Raw genomic sequence first — 18,177 nt, 5'->3', positions numbered from 1 at the left:
GATCTGATCTTGCGTCACACACGCAAGTGTAAACAGATCTGGATAGTGAAACCATTTAAATCATTATCCCGCCCTCTAAAATAATTGACAGGTGACGACATTGACTTATGGCATCAATGTATCTTAAAATAAATACATATTATTTTGAAAGAATATCTGTCAAATCATTTTCATACAGGTCACAACTGGTCACAATGTGGACACAATAGAGGGATAAGAGATGTAGATGCAACGGCTACAATGTGGGCCCCTTTAAGAATGTGGATAAGATCACAACAAAGGACACATGTTAACACCAAGTCTAAACCAGGCTAGTCAGAGAAGAAATTTATATTTTGATATTGTAGTAAAGCCTATTTTACAAGAGTGTGCTCAAATAATAGACACTATACATTACTGTATAGATGGATACACATTCAGATCATGAGACTTCAGCTGCTTTGTAATGCTGCTTCACATGTGTTTTCAGGGCGGGACTTACCTCTGTGGGCGGGGTTGTGAGTGAGGCGTTGGAGGAGGTGTTGCTTGGAGACGGGCTGATTGACAGCTTAGAGTCCTGCTCCACCTCTTTGGCCAGTTTTCCATTTCCATTCACCTGCAGTGGACACACAGACAGCAAGCAACAAATCAGATCAAATACAAGTAGCCAAAGTGGGGGTCAAGTTTGAGAGAACTCTCCCATGGAGAGTCTGGCTGCAATATTATGTTTGCCCACAGGGAGGCAGAATTGCATGTGCCCCATACACACACACTGTCTGACCATGCTGGTTGGGAAGTTGTATGATATGTCTCCCTAAGCCAGTAGAGGCAGCAGCAGCCGTTTACTAGAGCCTACTGGGGTCAGAGCATTAGAGAAGACCCAATCACCCTGTTCTGCCATGTCAGTGCTTACCTCACCCTAATCTAAGGTAGCAGGCGTAAAAAAAAAACATTCTGCTTTTCAGGGGAAACAGAAGTTAGGTTGAAAATACTGCATCCCTGAAAACCGGAAACATCCGCTTTCTACCGTCCCCATGGAGAGTGACCCCACCCTAACCTCTCTACAACCTCTCAACTCCTGTCTCTCTCTCTCTGCCTTTCCCTCACCTCTCTACCCTGCCTCCCCTCTCACTTAATCCAATGTTTTGACTGTTAGATTTGGGGGTTAAAATGATGGTCAATGACTGAGGACTAGGGTCTCACTACTGATCTGCGCCTGTCTTCTTTACATATGAAGTCTATTAGCATAGTAATAATGTAGTGGAGTTAATGAAATCTTCTTCTTCGGTGTGTGGCCAGTGGCCTGACTCTGGGTTTATCAGCCTGCTTGGCAAGCCTCCAAATCACTGACCGTATCTAGATTATATCACAACACACAATAGAGAATCCCCAGATAATACTATCTGCTATCATATGCCAGATCTCTCTCTCTGTTCCTGAGTCTACAGAACAGTAGGGGGTAGGTGTGGGCTGGCCTGTCGCCTTACTAAGGGATTATGCACAAATACCTCAGAAGGATTAACATGGTGCTGCTGAACACTCCATGCCTAAACAACAGTGTTTTGCTTTCAGCTTCTTGTTATCCAGCATTACCATGTGAACCCTCTATACCCGTCTACCAGGCTCTGAGCACACTATTGAGGGCTACACTAGTTCTGGTACTGTATATCTTACAGACACCTGAACCTGGTTCTGTTCTGTCAGGGTAGACTGCTCTCCTGGTATTCAGATTACACAGGATTTACATATAATATCAACACTGAGAGTAAGATACCCTCCCCTGCCTGGGCCAGCCTGCCTGGGCCAGCCTGCCTGGGCCAGCCTGCCTGGGCCAGCCTGCCTGCTGGAAACAGTCTGTTTTACTCATTAATGAGTGAGCTGGAGGGAGAGTGAGAACCAACCAACACAAAGTAAATTATATGAAGCAACACACACACTCTACCGTCCTATAAAATAATACTAGTCCACTCCCTATGAATGACCAGCTGATAGGGTGCCTGTCAGTGACCGCCACAGTGTCTGTCTGTCTGTCTGTCTGTCTGTCTGTCTGTCTGTCTGTCTGTCTGTCTGTCTGTCTGTCTGTCTGTCTGTCTGTCTGTCTGTCTGTCTGTCTGTCTGTCTGTCTGTCTGTCTGTCTGTCTGTCTGTCTGTCTGTCTGTCTGTCTGTATGATATTAGGTCAATAAGGTATTTGGCATCCAAGTCTTACCGTCTTTTCCATGTCTCCGTTGACGACAGGCTCAGGCAAAGATCCTGAAAGCAGAAGAGAACACTGCTCAGTCATGGACTCCACACAAACTCACACTCCCTCCTCCATACCAGCTGTTCACAACCATTCAACAACATCTAATCATGGCAATTCTCCAATCTTATAGTCAGTCCTAAATATCCTGTTACTGTCACACCTCCGTCAAACACCAGAATAGAATTCCAGAGTGACTCATATCCCTGCTCCAGAGAACGGCTCCTATCCAGTTCAGGTTTCATCCCAGCGACACCTACTCTGTTACATAGCGCAGGTATGTGTAGGTCATCCATTATTCAAACAGGGTTCATCTTCATAGAGATGTTCTCTGACCCTGGTTACCTGCCACGCATCATCACGTCCAAACAAGCTGCTGCATATGAAACCCAGTACCCTAGTGGCCTACCTATATCAAATAGCCCTGGTAAGAAACTGTCCTCTAACCCTGTCACAAGGATATTAAGGAATGGTTTTCACTTGGCTAAGTCAACCACAGAAAGACAATACACTATATCTAAACCCGTGTGTCTATCTAAAACAGATAGAGTTGACTGATGAACAACTGACCCCTGGTCGGAGCTGGTGGACGACTAAGACGGACCCTTACCTTCCATGCTTCAACTCCTCTACCACAGACAGATAAACGGTGAGAACTAAGATAGTAACCTGTTATCATCTAAAGATGACCCTGGTCTGCGTCCCCCTGGGCTGTTCTGAAACCTGTTGAAGCTGCCTCTATGTACCTCTGTGCTCCTTGGGTCCCTCCTCACTGTTTGCACACGGACAAGAGGCTCTTCAGTCCCAATACAGCTAACACTACAGGCTGAGAGGCCACTTGGAGCCAGCGCCTTGGAAACCAAACACAAGTGCTGGCCAGAGGGGTGGCGAGAGGGGAGTGTGTGTCCATCCATGTCCATGTGTGTGTGTGTGTGTGTGTGTGTGTGTGTGTGTGTGTGTGTGTGTGTGTGTGTGTGTGTGTGTGTGTGTGTGTGTGTGTGTGTGTGTGTGTGTGTGTGTGTGTGTGTGTGTGTGTGTGTGTGTGTGTGTGTGTGTGTGTGTGTGTGTGTGTGTGTGTCTGGCCACGTGTTCGCGCACACATGTACGTGCGTGTGCGTGTGCGTGCTTGAGTGTGTACCAAAGTCAAGGTGGTCAGGTGCCCTCTGAGTGGGCAACACGAGAGAGCAGTTACCTGGGCAACGCCTCAATGGAATTTTGCTCCTGTTGGGCATTTTTCAGTCTGGTTTAGAAGCCGATAGCAGAAACCAAAGGAAGTTAGATAGGACTAAGACCTGACCATATGTCCCCCTGGGTAGAACAGGAGTTATATCTCCTTCTACTGCTTCACTATACTCATTCAGAGGACACAGCATGTCAATCATCAGTCAACTTGGAGGTGTAACCATGCCAATGGATAGCTGTCAAATCAAATCAAATGTTATTGGTCACATACACATATTTAGCAGATGTTATTGCGGGTGAAATGCTTGTCTAAACAACCAGTGTGGACTCAGAACACAACAACATGCCTCCATGTAAAACAGTGGACATTCTTATCACAACAAAGCAGCTACTGTATTTTTATTGGCGCACTAAATAAACATAAAACTCCCAGTTAGGTCAAATAGCATGGAAGACACTAACTGACAGGGGCAGCAGGTAGGTTAGAGCGTTGGGCCAGTAACCAAAAGGTTGCTAGATCAAATCCCAGAGCTGACAAGGTAAAATCTGTTGTTCTGCCCCTGAACAAGGCACTTAACCCACTGTTCCTAGGCTGTCATTATAAATAAGAGTTTGTTCTTAACTGACTTGCCTGGTTAAATGAAAGATAAATATTGTCTACTTCTACCCACCATCTTATAAACGGTTCACTCAGAGGCACAGAAAGGTAACCTTTTTAATAAACAGTATCTTTGGCCTGATCAGACAGCAGCTGTTGTTTAGGGCAGAGCTTCAAGCAGAGGCAATATAAAGGCAGTCTGGGGCAGGGTGTTGGTGTGTGTGGGGTGGTGTGTGGGGGGTGGTGTGGTGTGTGTGGTGTGGTGTGGTACGTGTGGGGTGGTGTGGTATGTGTGATGTGGTATGTGTGGGGTGGTGTGTGTGGGGTGGTGTGGTATGTGTGGGGTGGTGTGGTATGTGTGGGGTGGTGTGTGTGGGGTTGTGTGGTGTGTGTGGGGTGTTTTCAGCACACACACTGACTAATATTCATGTCCCAGACACAGAGGGCACCGATTTCCTCCACACCCATATGGTTGTCATAGCGTCGGCAGGTCTGGCATCATCGTTCTATGAGGCCGTTGGCATCAGAATGGCACTCAGAGTAGCCAGCCAAGTGCTGTCATGGACCACCGCCCTGTTTCAACTAGTGTTACTTGGGCACAGTTGGCCTCCCAAGCCAAATGCAGCTTGACGTTTATTGTCATGAATCTTGCCTTGGAGGCAGAACCAAACGATTCCCGCTAGATGGGCCAGCTAAAAAGTAATTATTGACTATATTGTAAAAATGTATGAAAGCAAAGATGTGCTTTTAAGGTTTTAAGGTTAGGGTTAGCAGTGTGGTTAAGGTTATGGTTAAGGTTAGGTGAAAAATCAGATTTTAAGACTTTGTGGCTGTGCCAGCTAGTGACTACTCCGCAGAGCTGCCTCCAGGGCTAAATTCATGACAATAAATGCCAACCTTCAGCCAGACTCTCCAGCACTGGAGTCAATTTACAGGCTGTGGCTCCCTCTAGGGGCTTTCAGAGGTACAACAGCCTTCTCTTTGTGAAGAGCTCAGTGGTTGTTGGGGGAAGTTGCCCCAGACAGTTGGGGGAAGTTTTCATTTAGCCCCTAATAGTGGTTGACATTCAGGGAAGTTAAGCTGATTCTAGATCCGTACCTAAGAGTTAGGATGTTGTACCTCGAGCAAACAACGTGAGGGGACAGGAAATGAGATGAGCTCAGTATCTGTGTGTCTCTGTGTCTGTGTTCCTTGGCAGAGGAGCAGAGGAGCCTGGCCAAGCAGTCAGACAGACCCTTAATCTGCTAGTGTTTACCAAGGACAGGGGGACAGGGGGTACGAGATCAGGCCTGAGAGAGAAACCGCTGGGGACTATAGACCTTGAATGAGGCTGTTAAAGGAGAAGTAAGTGGTTTAATTATTACCTGGCGAGTTAAATAAAGGTTAGATGTAAAAAATTATGAGGTGATTGCAGAGGCAAAACAGCTTCCTTACACTGTGAGTCTAACTCAGATCTGATAACGATTCCCATGTCCGTCAGGGATCGTGTGAGTGAGGGGCTTCAGAGGTCTGTCCTTCACACACACAGTGAGGAACGTGGAAGCTGATAACGTCCGTTGTGTGTGAATGCTTGGACACGTATGTCTACAGAAAGGATCACTAATCAAACTGCATCCACTGAGTTCTGGCCCTTTCTTGTAGATCTCTGGTCTCACCTGTGATGTGTTCTGGGGTGGGAGCGACTCTGCACCTCCTGAAGAAGGCATCTGTGTCTGTGTCCACAACCAGTAGAGAGGTCTCCTCACCACCAGACTTGATGGCTGCCACCACCTCAGAGTGCTGCTTCCCCTTCACTGTCATACCATTCACCTGGAGATAGAGAGGGGGAGAGACGGAGAGACAGAGAGGGGGAGAGGGACAGAGATAGAGGGGGAGAGACGGAGAGATAGAGAGGGGGGAGAGGGGGAGAGACGGAGAGATAGAGAGGGGGAGAGACGGAGAGATAGAGAAGGGGAGAGACGGAGAGATAGAGAGGGGGAGAGACAGAGAGATAAGAGGGTGGGAGAGGGAGAGATAAGAGGGGGAGAGGGAGAGATAGAGGGTGGGAGAGACGGAGAGACGGAGAGATAGAGAGGGGGAGAGGGAGAGATAGAGGGGGAGACGGAGAGACGGGGAGACGGAGAGATAAGAGGGGGAGACGGAGACATAAGAGGGGGAGACGGAGAGATAAGAGGGGGAGACGGAGAGATAGAGGGGGAGACGGAGAGATAGAGGGGGAGATGGAGAGATAAGAGGGGGAGACGGAGAGATAGAGGGGGGAGACGGAGAGATAGAGAGGGGAGAGACAGAGATAGAGAGGGGGAGAGACAGAGATAGAGGGGGAGACAGAGAGATAGAGAGGGGGAGAGACAGAGATAGAGAGGGGGAGAGACAGAGAGATAGAGAGGGGGAGAGACAGAGAGATAGAGAGGGGGAGAGACAGAGAGATAGAGAGGGGGAGAGACAGAGAGAGGGGGGAGAGACGTAGAGATAGAGAGGGGGAGACGGAGAGATAGAGGGGGGAGAGGGAGAGATAGAGAGGGGGAGACGGAGAGATAGAGAGAGGGGGAGAGACGGAGAGATAGAGAGGGGGAGACGGAGAGATAGAGGGGGAGAGACGAAGAGATAGAGAGGGGGAGAGAGACAGAGAGAGGGGGAGAGATGGAGTGATAGAGAGGGGGAGACGGAGAGATAGAGGGGGAGAGAGACAGAGAGAGGGGGAGGGGAGAGATGGAGAGACAGAGAGGGGGAGATGGGAGGGGGGGATAGATGGGGAGAGAGAGAGAGGGTGAGAGAGGGGGGCGAAACAGAGAGCGAGAGAGGGGGAGAAAGGGAGATAGAGACAGAGGGGAGAGAGGGGGAGAGAGAGTGTAAGGAACTTCAAAACACACAGACACAAGAGTCATGTCTGCACAAATCAGCTCATGAAGCATTAACTCCTTAGTTGTATAAGTAGTGTAACTATAGTTTACCAAGTCAAAACGGTGAAGGCTAGTCCAACAGCCTAAAACTACAGGTTTCCCTTTCACATCAGCACCATAGTTTGTTCAAGTAACTAACTATTTATGGGAAACTATTTCTTGCATATTTCCATTGTTCTCACAACGAGGACGATAACCTGTTTATCAAAGCTAGGACTCAGTTTTCAATACTATCAGTCTGTTGTCCAGCAGGAAATCCTGTCTCTCCACACAAACACAGAATATGCTGCTGCACACACACAGAGAGGAAGTGAAGCTCTCCCTGGGGCTTGAGAAATGAGTGTCAAACTCTTCACTGTTGCATAAGAATCCGTAGTACGCAGTCTGAATACAAACGAAACATTGCTGAAGAGAACAGTGTACAATTCAGAGGAAACATAAAGGGGTGCAAAAACATTCTACTTTCCTTTCTCTTCATACAGTAGGTTCTTGGATAGCAACAACTGCTAGTAGCCAGAGAGTGCTTAGCAACACCATCTCAGCCATTAGGCCATTGGCCCAGCATATGTCATAGTGTCATCTGTTCCCCAGACAGCTGGACATTCTGAGGAACCACTGCTGAGATAGCATGTGTACTTTGTATGTGTGGGTTCTGTGAGCTCTAAGTGTGTATTTTGTGCACACGTGTGTGTGTGTGTGTGTGTGTGTGTGTGTGTGTGTGTGTGTGTGTGTGTGTGTGTGTGTGTGTGTGTGTGTGTGTGTGTGTGTGTGTGTGTGTGTGTGTGTGTGTGTGTGTGTGTGTGTGTGTGTGTGTGTGTGTGTGTGTGTGTGTGTGTGTGTGTGTACGTGTACGTAACTTGCCTAATTAAATCAAGTTTACATTTTTTTTTAAATCTAAATAATAACGTGTCTGTGGGTGTGTACGTGTGTACGCACATGAGTGTAATGCGTGCATGTGTGTGTATCTGTGTCCGTCATAGGGTGGGCCTGCCTGTCTACCACAGTCCCAGGAAGGAGACCAAACAATACGTTCTTGGGCAGTAACAATAGCTGTCCATTTAACAGAAAGAATACAGTCCTCAGTGGGTGGTGGGAGTGTGGGGCCTGCTGGGGGATGGAACCCCCGCTCTGTCTCAAGCATTCAACTCTCCTCTCTTTTCCTTTTCTATGGCAGTCTCACATGGCTGCTGGGAAATAGCAGAAACTCGTTTACAAACGTGGCTAGAGTAGAATGAGGGCAGCCAGGCAGCCATACACACCTCTGACAATACACACCCACCCACCCTGCTCTACAGTAGTGAGTAATGAGCAGGATAGACTGGGGTGGTGGAGTGCAGACAAGTCACCAGTGACAAAGCTGGATTATCCCAGTCTGCACTAACTCCCAGTGACAGTGTCCACCTCTCCCCTCCTATGCGATTAGGACCCCACACAGAGACTGTTACTAACCACTCACAGTCCTCCTCACTCCACACTTCAACTTCAACATGACTGAATTGTGCCAAGGCCATTAAAGACAAGTCCCGTAGTTTTAGAAAAGCTTGCATGACAAACAGAATTATTTTCATTAATAAAATATTATTCCATTTACTACTATACAGTAATAATTGTACTGTGCATTGAATACTACTAACAATAGTAATGTACTATTACTATACATGGAATAATAATAATACAGTATGATGCCAGAGGTCAAAGGTTTTTTTTTTTTTTTTTCACCTTTATTTAACCAGGTAGGATAGTTGAGAACAAGTTCTCATTTGCAACTGCGACCTGGCCAAGATAAAGCATAGCAGTGTGAACAGACAACACAGAGTTACACATGGAGTAAACAATTAACAAGTCAATAACACAGTAGAAAAAAAAGGGAGTCTATATACATTGTGTGCAAAAGGCATGAGGAGGTAGGTCGAATAATTACAATATCGCAGATTAACACTGGAGTGATAAATGATCAGATGGTCATGTACAGGTAGAGATATTGGTGTGCAAAAGAGCAGAAAAGTAAATAAATAAAAACAGTATGGGGATGAGGTAGATAAAAATGTGTGGGCTATTTACCGATAGACTATGTACAGCTGCAGCGATCGGTTAGCTGCTCAGATAGCAGATGTTTGAAGTTGGTGAGGGAGATAAAAGTCTCCAACTTCAGCGATTTTTGCAATTCGTTCCAGTCACAGGCAGCAGAGAACTGGAACGAAAGGCGGCCAAATGAGGTGTTGGCTTTAGGGATGATCAGTGAGATACACCTGCTGGAGCACGTGCTACGGGTGGGTGTTGCCATCGTGACCAGTGAACTGAGATAAGGCGGAGCTTTACCTAGCATGGACTTGTAGATGACCTAGAGCCAGTGGGTCTGGCGACGAATATGTAGCGAGGGCCAGCCGACTAGAGCATACAGGTCGCAGTGGTGGGTGGTATAAGGTGCTTTAGTGACAAAACGGATGGCACTGTGATAAACTGCATCCAGTTTGCTGAGTAGAGTGTTGGAAGCAATTTTGTAGATGACATCGCCGAAGTCGAGGATCGGTAGGATAGTCAGTTTTACTAGGGTAAGTTTGGCGGCGTGAGTGAAGGAGGCTTTGTTGCGGAATAGAAAGCCGACTCTAGATTTGATTTTCGATTGGAGATGTTTGATATGAGTCTGGAAGGAGAGCTAGATAGTTACCTGTACTATCCTGTCCTTGGCCAGCAGGCCTGACCTCTGTGCAGGTGAGTCCTCATCCACTGCTCTGATGTACTGGCCTGGTCTGGCCTTCTCACTGTGCAGGTTGAAGCCGTAGCCATGAGCCCCCTTCTTGATCACACACAGACGCGGCCTCAGCTCACTCTGCACGTCCTGATGAAGAGATGAAACACCGTTAGTTGAATTCTCCTGTTGGAGAATCTACTTTCTCCTTCCACTCTCCTGGTTTCCTGTGCTAAGACAATGAATCACATTCACAGAACTTACATGAAATGATTCACATTCACAAATAAACATTTTTCCTTTACCATTAATATCTAATACATCCCAATATCAGGCGGCAGGTAGCCTAGAGGTATTGGGCCAGTAACCGAAAGGTCGTAGGTTTGAATCTCCAAGCCATTGATCAAGACAGTTAACCCCAAACTACAACTGACGTGAACATATGTATATGCGTATATGCCATTTAGCAGATGCTTTTATCCAACGCGACTTACAGTCATGTGTGCATACATTCTACGTATGGGTGGTCCCGGGGATCGAACCCACTACCCTGGCGTTACAAGCGCCATGCTCTACCAACTGAGCTACAGAAGGACCACGTGAAGGGGTTGGGTTAAATGCGGAAGACACATTTCATTTGAATGGATTCAGTTGTGCCAACTGACTAGATACCCCCTTCCATTTCCTTTCCTTCCCCTTCCCATATGTCCAGTATGCTGATATGGTATGAAATGCAGTAATAGGCTACATTTAAGACCATGACTCCGACATTGATGATCAAATCAGACTAAAATTACACTAGAGGAAGGAAAGGTGTCTGACAGAATAGGAGGGTGTACAGAGCATGTGACTGGAGCTGTGTTAGTGTAGAGAGGACTGGGAGGGGCAGGAGCCAGGAGGCATGGAGCCACTACCCCGGCCTGAGGAAGGGCCCGTTCCTGAGGGCCAGGCCCCTGTGTTGTGTGAGCCCAGTCAGCCCAGTGAGACCAGGGCAGGACAATAGCAGGCTGGGAGGTGACCCCTGTCCTCATGCCTCTCTGAGATGACAGGAAGACATAGCACTGTATTGTCATCCAGGAAAAAACTCGACCAAGTCCAGCTACTCCCATCCGTCGGTAAGAGAACACAAGTAGTATCTTTTTTTAGTAAGGGGACCTTTCACAGACTTTTACAAAGCCTCAGGGAATGTAGGTACAGAGTTAAATACAGCACAGATATAGAACAGGAGCCAAACAAATGACACAATCATAATCAATGTCTCTCTGACCCAACAACCCCATACTCCCCCTATTGGCCAATATGATTATTGACGTAATCAGTTTTTCCAAATACACTTTTGACGAGACTTTGACACCTACAGTTGAAGTTGGAAGTTTACATTCACCTTAGCCAAATACATTTAAACTCAGTTTCTCATTTCCTGACATTCCGTCTTAGGTCAGTTAGGATCACCACTTTATTTTAAGAATGTGAAATGTCAGAATAATAATAGAAATTCTGATTTATTTCAGCTTTTATTTCTTTCATCACATTCCGAGTGGGTCAGAAGTGTACATATACTCAATTAGTGTTTGGTAGCATTGCCTTTATATTGTTTAACTTGCTTCCCCAATAAGTTCGGTGAATTTTGGCCCATTCCTCCTAACAGAGCTGCTGTAACTGAGTCAGGTTTCACACTTTTTCTGCTCTGCCCACAAATTGTCTATAGGTTTGAGGTCAGGGCTTTGTGATGTCCACTCCAATACCTTGAATTTGTTGTCCTTAAACCATTTTGCCACAACGGAAGTATGCTTGGGGTCATTGTCCATTTGGAAGACCCATTTGCGACCAAGCTTTAACTTCTTGAGATGTGGCTTCAATATCCACAAAATGTTACTTCCTCATGATGCCATCTATTTTGTGAAGCCCTCCTGCAGCAAAGCACCCCCACAACATGATGCTGCCACCCCCGTGCTTCACGGTTGGGATGGTGTTCTTCAGCTTGTAAGCATCCCCCTTTTAACCTCCAAACATAACGATGGTCATTATGGCCAAACAGTACTATTTTTGTTTCATCAGACTAGACATTTCTCCATAAAGTACGATCTTTGTCCCCATGTGCAGTTGCAAACCATAGTCTGGCTTTTTTATGGCGGGTTTGGAGCAGTGGCTTCTTCCATGCTGAGCAGCCTTTCAGGTTATGTCAATATAGGACTCGTTTTACTGTGGATATAGATACTTTTGTACTTGTTTCCTCCAGCATCTTCACAAGGTACTTTGCTGTTATTCTGGGATTGATTTGCACTTTTCGCACCAAAGTATGTTCATCTCTAGGAGACAGAACGCATCTCCTTCCTTAGAAGTATGATGGCTGGGTGGTCCCATGGTGTTTATACTTGCATACTATTGTTTGTACAGATGAACGTGGTACCTTCAGGCATTTGGAAATTGCTCCCAAGGATGAACCAGACTTGTGGAGGTCTACAATTTTTTTTCTGAGGTCTTGGCTGATTTCTTTAGATTTTCCCATGATGTCAAGCAAAGAGGCACTGAGTTTGAAGGTAGGTTTTGAAATACATCCACAGGTACACCGCCAATTGACTCAAATGATGTCAATTAGCCTATCAGAAGCTTCTAAAGCCATGACATAATTTTCTGGAATTTTCCAAGCTATTTAAAAGCACAGTCAACGTAGTGTATGTAAACTTCTGACCCACTGGAATTGTGATACAGTGAATTATAAGTGAAATAATCTGTCTGTAAACAATTGTTGGAAAAATGACTTGTGTCACGCACAAAGTAGATGTCCTAACAGACTTGCCAAAACTATAGTTTGTTAACACGAAATTTGTGGAGTGTTTGAAAAACAAGTTTTAATGACTCAAACTTAAGTGTATGTAAACTTCCACTGAATAATAGAGATTTGAGAATCCATCATACACACACACACACACACACACACACACACACACACACACACACACACACACACACACACACACACACACACACACACACACACACACACACACACACACACACACACACACACACTACATCAACACGGAGCAGTCATGAATGACCAATCGCCTTTGTCTTATGTAAGTTGATTTCAGTCTTAAGGAGGAGTGCTGTATTAGCCAGTCCAATCAGTGAGTAAAAAAAGGGGGCAGGGACAGGCTGCTGGGTGGAGTGCTGTCGTCACTGAGACTCAGAACGGAAGAAGCCTTTTGTTTAAGGAATGGCACACAAAGCCTTCCCCCTTCCAACGAGCCGCAGCCTCTCCTTCTGTGGAGAAGGGGTCCAGGAAAAGACAGGCTTCCTGAAGACTCCACCTGCTTCCCGCTTTCAGGAATGGCCCAGGCAAAGCCCCTCCCCCACAACCCATACAGTCCCTCAGCCATCTCAAGAGGCAACAGCTTGAGAGCTAACGAGTCTATCATGAAGAGACTAGACTGTTCAGTAGACCATTCTCACTGTCAAAGACAAATACTGATCCTCGCTGAGACAACATCAATAACGCATAACGCAATAACCCTGAATTCATTACATGTCTCTGTAGGAGGAACATGTCTAGTCAGGGGAACAGAGTTGAACATGGCTGGGAGGATAGGGAGCAACAGGAGTGTGCCAAACACTGATCTGGCCAATCAGACTTAAGTTGAGTATCTGATGCATCTGATGAAACTGACAACCATCTTACATGTTAATCTGGTCTGATTCTCCTCCATGTTCTTCATTCCAGACCTCCATATAAAATATACATTCCAAACTGTGAGTAAATCAAAATCAACTGTCACAACATATTTATATAACAAATTAAAATAAATAATAAATACTTTAATAAGGACCAAACAAGCATATTTAGAGGGAAAGTAGAGGAAAGAGAAAATTGGAAAGTATGCAGAAAAAGCACATTAATTAGAACTGAATTCTCCCTGAGTAATTCTTGGTGTGGTCCCTCTCTACCCAAAGTCCTGGTTAAACTGAAAAGCTGGTTACAGTGGTTTCTCTGCTTCCTGGTTTTGGTGTGAAATCTCCGTTTTGCTACATAATTAAACACAAACTGCAAACTGTACGCCACAAATTGTACGCCACAAATTTTCCCTTCAAAATGAAGAAGAGCGACTGAGGGTGCACCTGCGTCCTTCAAACTGAAGGCTAGAAACCCCTTGGTCATGGAAGTCATGGTAGATAAGAAAAATACAGCATGTCTTGAGGATGTCCTTCTGGTATGTAGATCCCATTGACTGTCCACTGCACAAGTCTTACCACACATTTTACAGGAGAACTAAGCCCAGTGTCTGACAAGGACAGATCTGTTTCAGTCCAATTGGAGTCCTATTCCTCTTAAGGTGGACTTTGCAGAAATTGCTCCGTCATTTCCTGGTTGCTAAAATTCAAATAGCTAGTCCTTAATGTCAGTTAATGTCACAAAACAAGCATGTATAGTGTAGAAAAAAATCATTGTACCATCGAAACCGCTGTGAAATATATTTTTCATAACCAAAAAATATAGTATTTTAACTATTTGAAGCTGGTGTACAAAACCGAAAGTAAAAGACCCAAAAATAAAATGTAAGAAAGGGAGCATAGAAATAGAGCACATAGAACAGATCTACCGCTTCTTAGACTTGCTTTCGATGAGAATGACAGATCTATAACTATCATTTCTATGTGCATTTGGACAGGTCTCCCAAAAAGTTACATAATGCAGCTTTAATAACAGACACTCACAGTGGAACACAGCCAGGAAGGATGAGGTCAACTGGCCAACGTTGAGCATCCCTGCCAACCAACAGAAAGGGACCATGGCAGGGTGGCTGAGATAACAGAAGACAGTTTGTGTCGGGAGCAGGGAAGAATCTCTGGGAGGGCACGGAATCTGTGGAATCTGCTGCACACACACAAACCAGGGCCTTCTCCTGGGGAGGAAACCGTGCTTCACTCCTACTGCCTGTGTGTGTGTGTGTGTGTGTGTGTGTGTGTGTGTGTGTGTGTGTGTGTGTGTGTGTGTGTGTGTGTGTGTGTGTGTGTGTGTGTGTGTGTGTGTGTGTGTGTGTGTGTGTGTGTGTGTGTGTGTGTGTGTGTGTGTGTGTGTGTGTGTGTACATTCAACCACTGCAGGAAGGGAGTAACGCATAGAAGATACCATAAGAACAACAGTCACCTGCAGTGGTCAGCTTTTAAAACAGCCAGCCCAAACAGACAGTTTTACAGTCACCCCCCCTGCGCAATAACCTGCGTCACATTCATTGGGCACTAAACGGGAGAAAACACAACCCAGCTTTGACAGAATATAGGGAATACCCATAGAAAATGCCATGGTGTGCTATTGGAAAAAATAGGGTGACTGTCTGTCTGCCTCTGTATTAGAAAAGTCTCCCACATGAAACCAATATTTGTTTTAGATAAGCTTAGCCGTGACCTGAGTTCAGTCTCAGATCAGAAATATTTGTTTAATCTTTTCACTCTTTATTTTGTTTTGAATGGTTCCCAGAACCTAGTTCTCTCTATCAAGGCATAACATTTGGAGAATGTGGGAGAGGAACGCTGGAAAGTAAGTCCAACTGGGGAAAGGCTGTCACTGGTTCCAAAGGGTTTGGTCATGGTAACCACTCAGGTGGGGGAAGATTACAGTGAACAACTATTACATAGTTAACATTCAATTCAATTCATTACATCATATTAAGCTTTATCTTGTTTTAGGAAATGAAAAATTACTGTGGTAATTATATACTGTAATTAGGAACACTGTGTGCTACAACTCCTGAATAGTTGTTTCTAAGCCTTTACCTTAAAACAAACATGTTGAGTTCAGTGACCTCTCAAGAATATCCTCAACTCTATCCCCCACACCTACATATCTACATCGCCTTGTGTTCTAGATGAGGAGGTTTCTAACAGTCATAATCTCTGGGGTCTGTGGCCCCACACAGGAACCTCATATCTCCGGTCAACTAAGAAGCAACACCTCATGAATAACAGTTAATACAGGGAGAGAAACTGAGACAACAGTTACAACACAGTTAGTATTAACATTTATGTGAATAAATGACAAGGTTTTGCAAATCCTGAATCATCAGAAATAACCATATTAGTAAAGCATTTTCAAAGCCAGAGAAAGTATTGTGCTTTGTGGACTATTTGAAATGCTTAGGCATAGATTTGACATGGGTTACGAACATGTTGACTGGTGTTCCCAGAACATGTTGACTGGATGGGTTCCGAACATGTTGACAGTTCCCAGCCGAACATGTTGACTGGATGAAGAGTTCCCAGCCGAACATGTTGACTGGATGAAGAGTTCCCAGCCGAACATGTTGACTGGATGAAGAGTTCCCAGCCGAACATGTTGACTGGATGAAGAGTTCCCAGCCGAACATGTTGACGAACATGTTGACTGGATGAAGAGTTCGAACATGTTGACAGTTCCCAGAACATGTTGACTGGATGAAGAGTTCCCAGCCGAACATGTTGACTGGATGAAGAGTTCCCAGCCGAACATGTTGACTGGATGAAGAGTTCCCAGCCGAACATGTTGACTGGATGAAGAGTTCCCAGCCGAACATGTTGACTGGATGAAGAGTTCCCAGCCGAACATGTTGACTGGATGAAGAGTTCCCAGCCGAACATGTTGACTGGATGAAGATGGCACAACCGTTTCCATCATGAGGGGGAAGTGCGCAGCACAGGAACTGCTACTTCTTTCCTGAAGCATACTCTTCCCTCTGAAGTCAACTTCCTCACATGCAAGAGACATAAATACACAATACAGATGCACACCCCTACACCTGCAGTTCCACTGGTTACAGCACTCACATCTACCACACAGAAGACGTAGAAAAAAACAAACAGCCATTTTCCATCCTGCCCACCCCTTGACTGACAATGATGAGTTGGTTTGTCTACGCTTCCAGTATAAATTAGAGATGGTGTCTTACGGGTATTTCTACAAGCTGGTTACCGAAACCATCAAGCAAATGTGACAGCACTGTTTTACAGCTACGAGGATTTAGAGGCACACAGGCGTACAGAGGATCATCCCTTTCTAAAGCTGTGACTTACAGTAAGTCAGTGGTCGGAGCTGTTCTGACAGGTCATTGGCTGTCACCAGAGAGAATGATAGAGGACTCTAGTGCCCGGAAAGCCCCTTTTCGCAAGGGCAGCGCCATTGAGGACTTTTACAATGTTGAAGTAGTCAAATATGGGTTAAGGAAGGATCACATAATTCCATCCAGGTCATCAGGTGGGACCTGAGAAAACATTCCATAACTGAAGTGACAGTAAATCACCAACCTCGACTTTATACCTGTTCAGACAACACACTCCAGGTGGCAGTATGCACCCTTTCAGTTTGTTTACCAACTCTGAAGTAGTAGATGAAGAAAACTGACTACTTCAAAATGGAGATGGCCTCAATGGCGCTGCCCATGCTCTCACAGACACCATAATGGGAAAAGTCCTCTGTCATTCTCATGGAGGGACTCACTAACACCCTCTATATGGAGGTGACAGGAGGACGGAGAAGCAGTACCTTACCAAGAACCATCTCTATCTTCTTTTTAGGGAAGAAAAAATATTGTGATCACCATCATCTATGCCCGATGACTGTGGACACGTGGGCTCAACCAGAAGCCCTAGTTTCATATGAACAATTGGAACACTTTCAGTACGAACAAACATATTAACAAACCTTGGGGTCTTACATGAAACTGACTAAAAGCATTTGAGTCATAATTCAAAACCAGGCTTTCCCTGACTGCCAATTGTGCCAGATGTTTTACTATGGCCTGATGCAAAAATAGAACAGCCATCATGTCATCGTCATCCAGTCCAAGTCTAGGAAGGGGACCTGTGGAGCAGGTAGGTCATTGGAGAGAATGACTCTGGTTCAGCCCATTTCTTCCTTCCTGCTACGTACCAGGCTTTCAATTGCAACTAACCTCAAGCCGTGACACACTTCTTCTCTCTGTTTGCCTACACTCAAAAAATGTGCATGATTATTATATACATTTATTAACAATACGAAACATACACAAACAGCAACGACATCACACCTACCCAGACCCACCTGCTCACACTCCCCTCTCCAGCATCTGCATCCCTCTCATGGCCTCAAACTGCACCACCCTGTTTCTCTTCGTCACCCACGCACTTTCAACATTTAGATAATAAAGCAATTGACCTTTCCATTGTTTTAACGATGAAGGATTGGTTGATTTCCAGTTAAGTATATATGTTTTTTCAAGATGAGAAGAGAATTGTCCAGCCCATTGGGTCTCTCACTACACCCCCATACGCCATGTCTTGAAATATGAAGACAGACGGATTAAAAGTAGATTTACATGGTAATACTTATGAAGGTCAACTTTCTAACTCCGCCCATAACTTCCAGATTTATAGCATTCCAAGAAGGCATAGATTATTGAGTCACTGTTAGATTTACAATTAAGACATGACTCTGCTGTTGTGCTGTAGAATGTGAATTTCGTCTGCATATACACTCTACTGAGGGCCAGAAAACCACTGTAGGCTTAGTACACACACTAACTAACCAACCAGCCTGAACATGCTAACAAACCAACGCACACACCAACAAGCAAACCT

General features: G+C 45.3%; 1 protein-coding gene across 1 annotated transcript in view; it reads right to left on the bottom strand.

Annotated features, from left to right (window-relative positions):
- The window catches only part of LOC124015613 (Na(+)/H(+) exchange regulatory cofactor NHE-RF1-like), a 51,300-nt gene that overhangs the window by 1,525 nt on the left and 31,598 nt on the right, over window positions 1–18,177 (bottom strand). Inside the window, exons 2-5 of the mRNA XM_046330970.1 lie at window positions 9,569–9,739; window positions 5,656–5,809; window positions 2,188–2,231; window positions 482–595 (exon numbers count right to left, since the gene is read on the bottom strand). Of these exons, the coding sequence (XP_046186926.1) occupies window positions 482–595; window positions 2,188–2,231; window positions 5,656–5,809; window positions 9,569–9,739 (483 nt within the window). The remainder of the gene's footprint in view (window positions 1–481; window positions 596–2,187; window positions 2,232–5,655; window positions 5,810–9,568; window positions 9,740–18,177) is intronic.

The sequence above is a fragment of the Oncorhynchus gorbuscha genome, linkage group LG26 (genome assembly GCF_021184085.1).
Source record: "Oncorhynchus gorbuscha isolate QuinsamMale2020 ecotype Even-year linkage group LG26, OgorEven_v1.0, whole genome shotgun sequence".
Lineage (NCBI taxonomy): Eukaryota > Metazoa > Chordata > Actinopteri > Salmoniformes > Salmonidae > Oncorhynchus > Oncorhynchus gorbuscha.
This window is presented reverse-complemented; position numbering and strand designations above follow the sequence as displayed.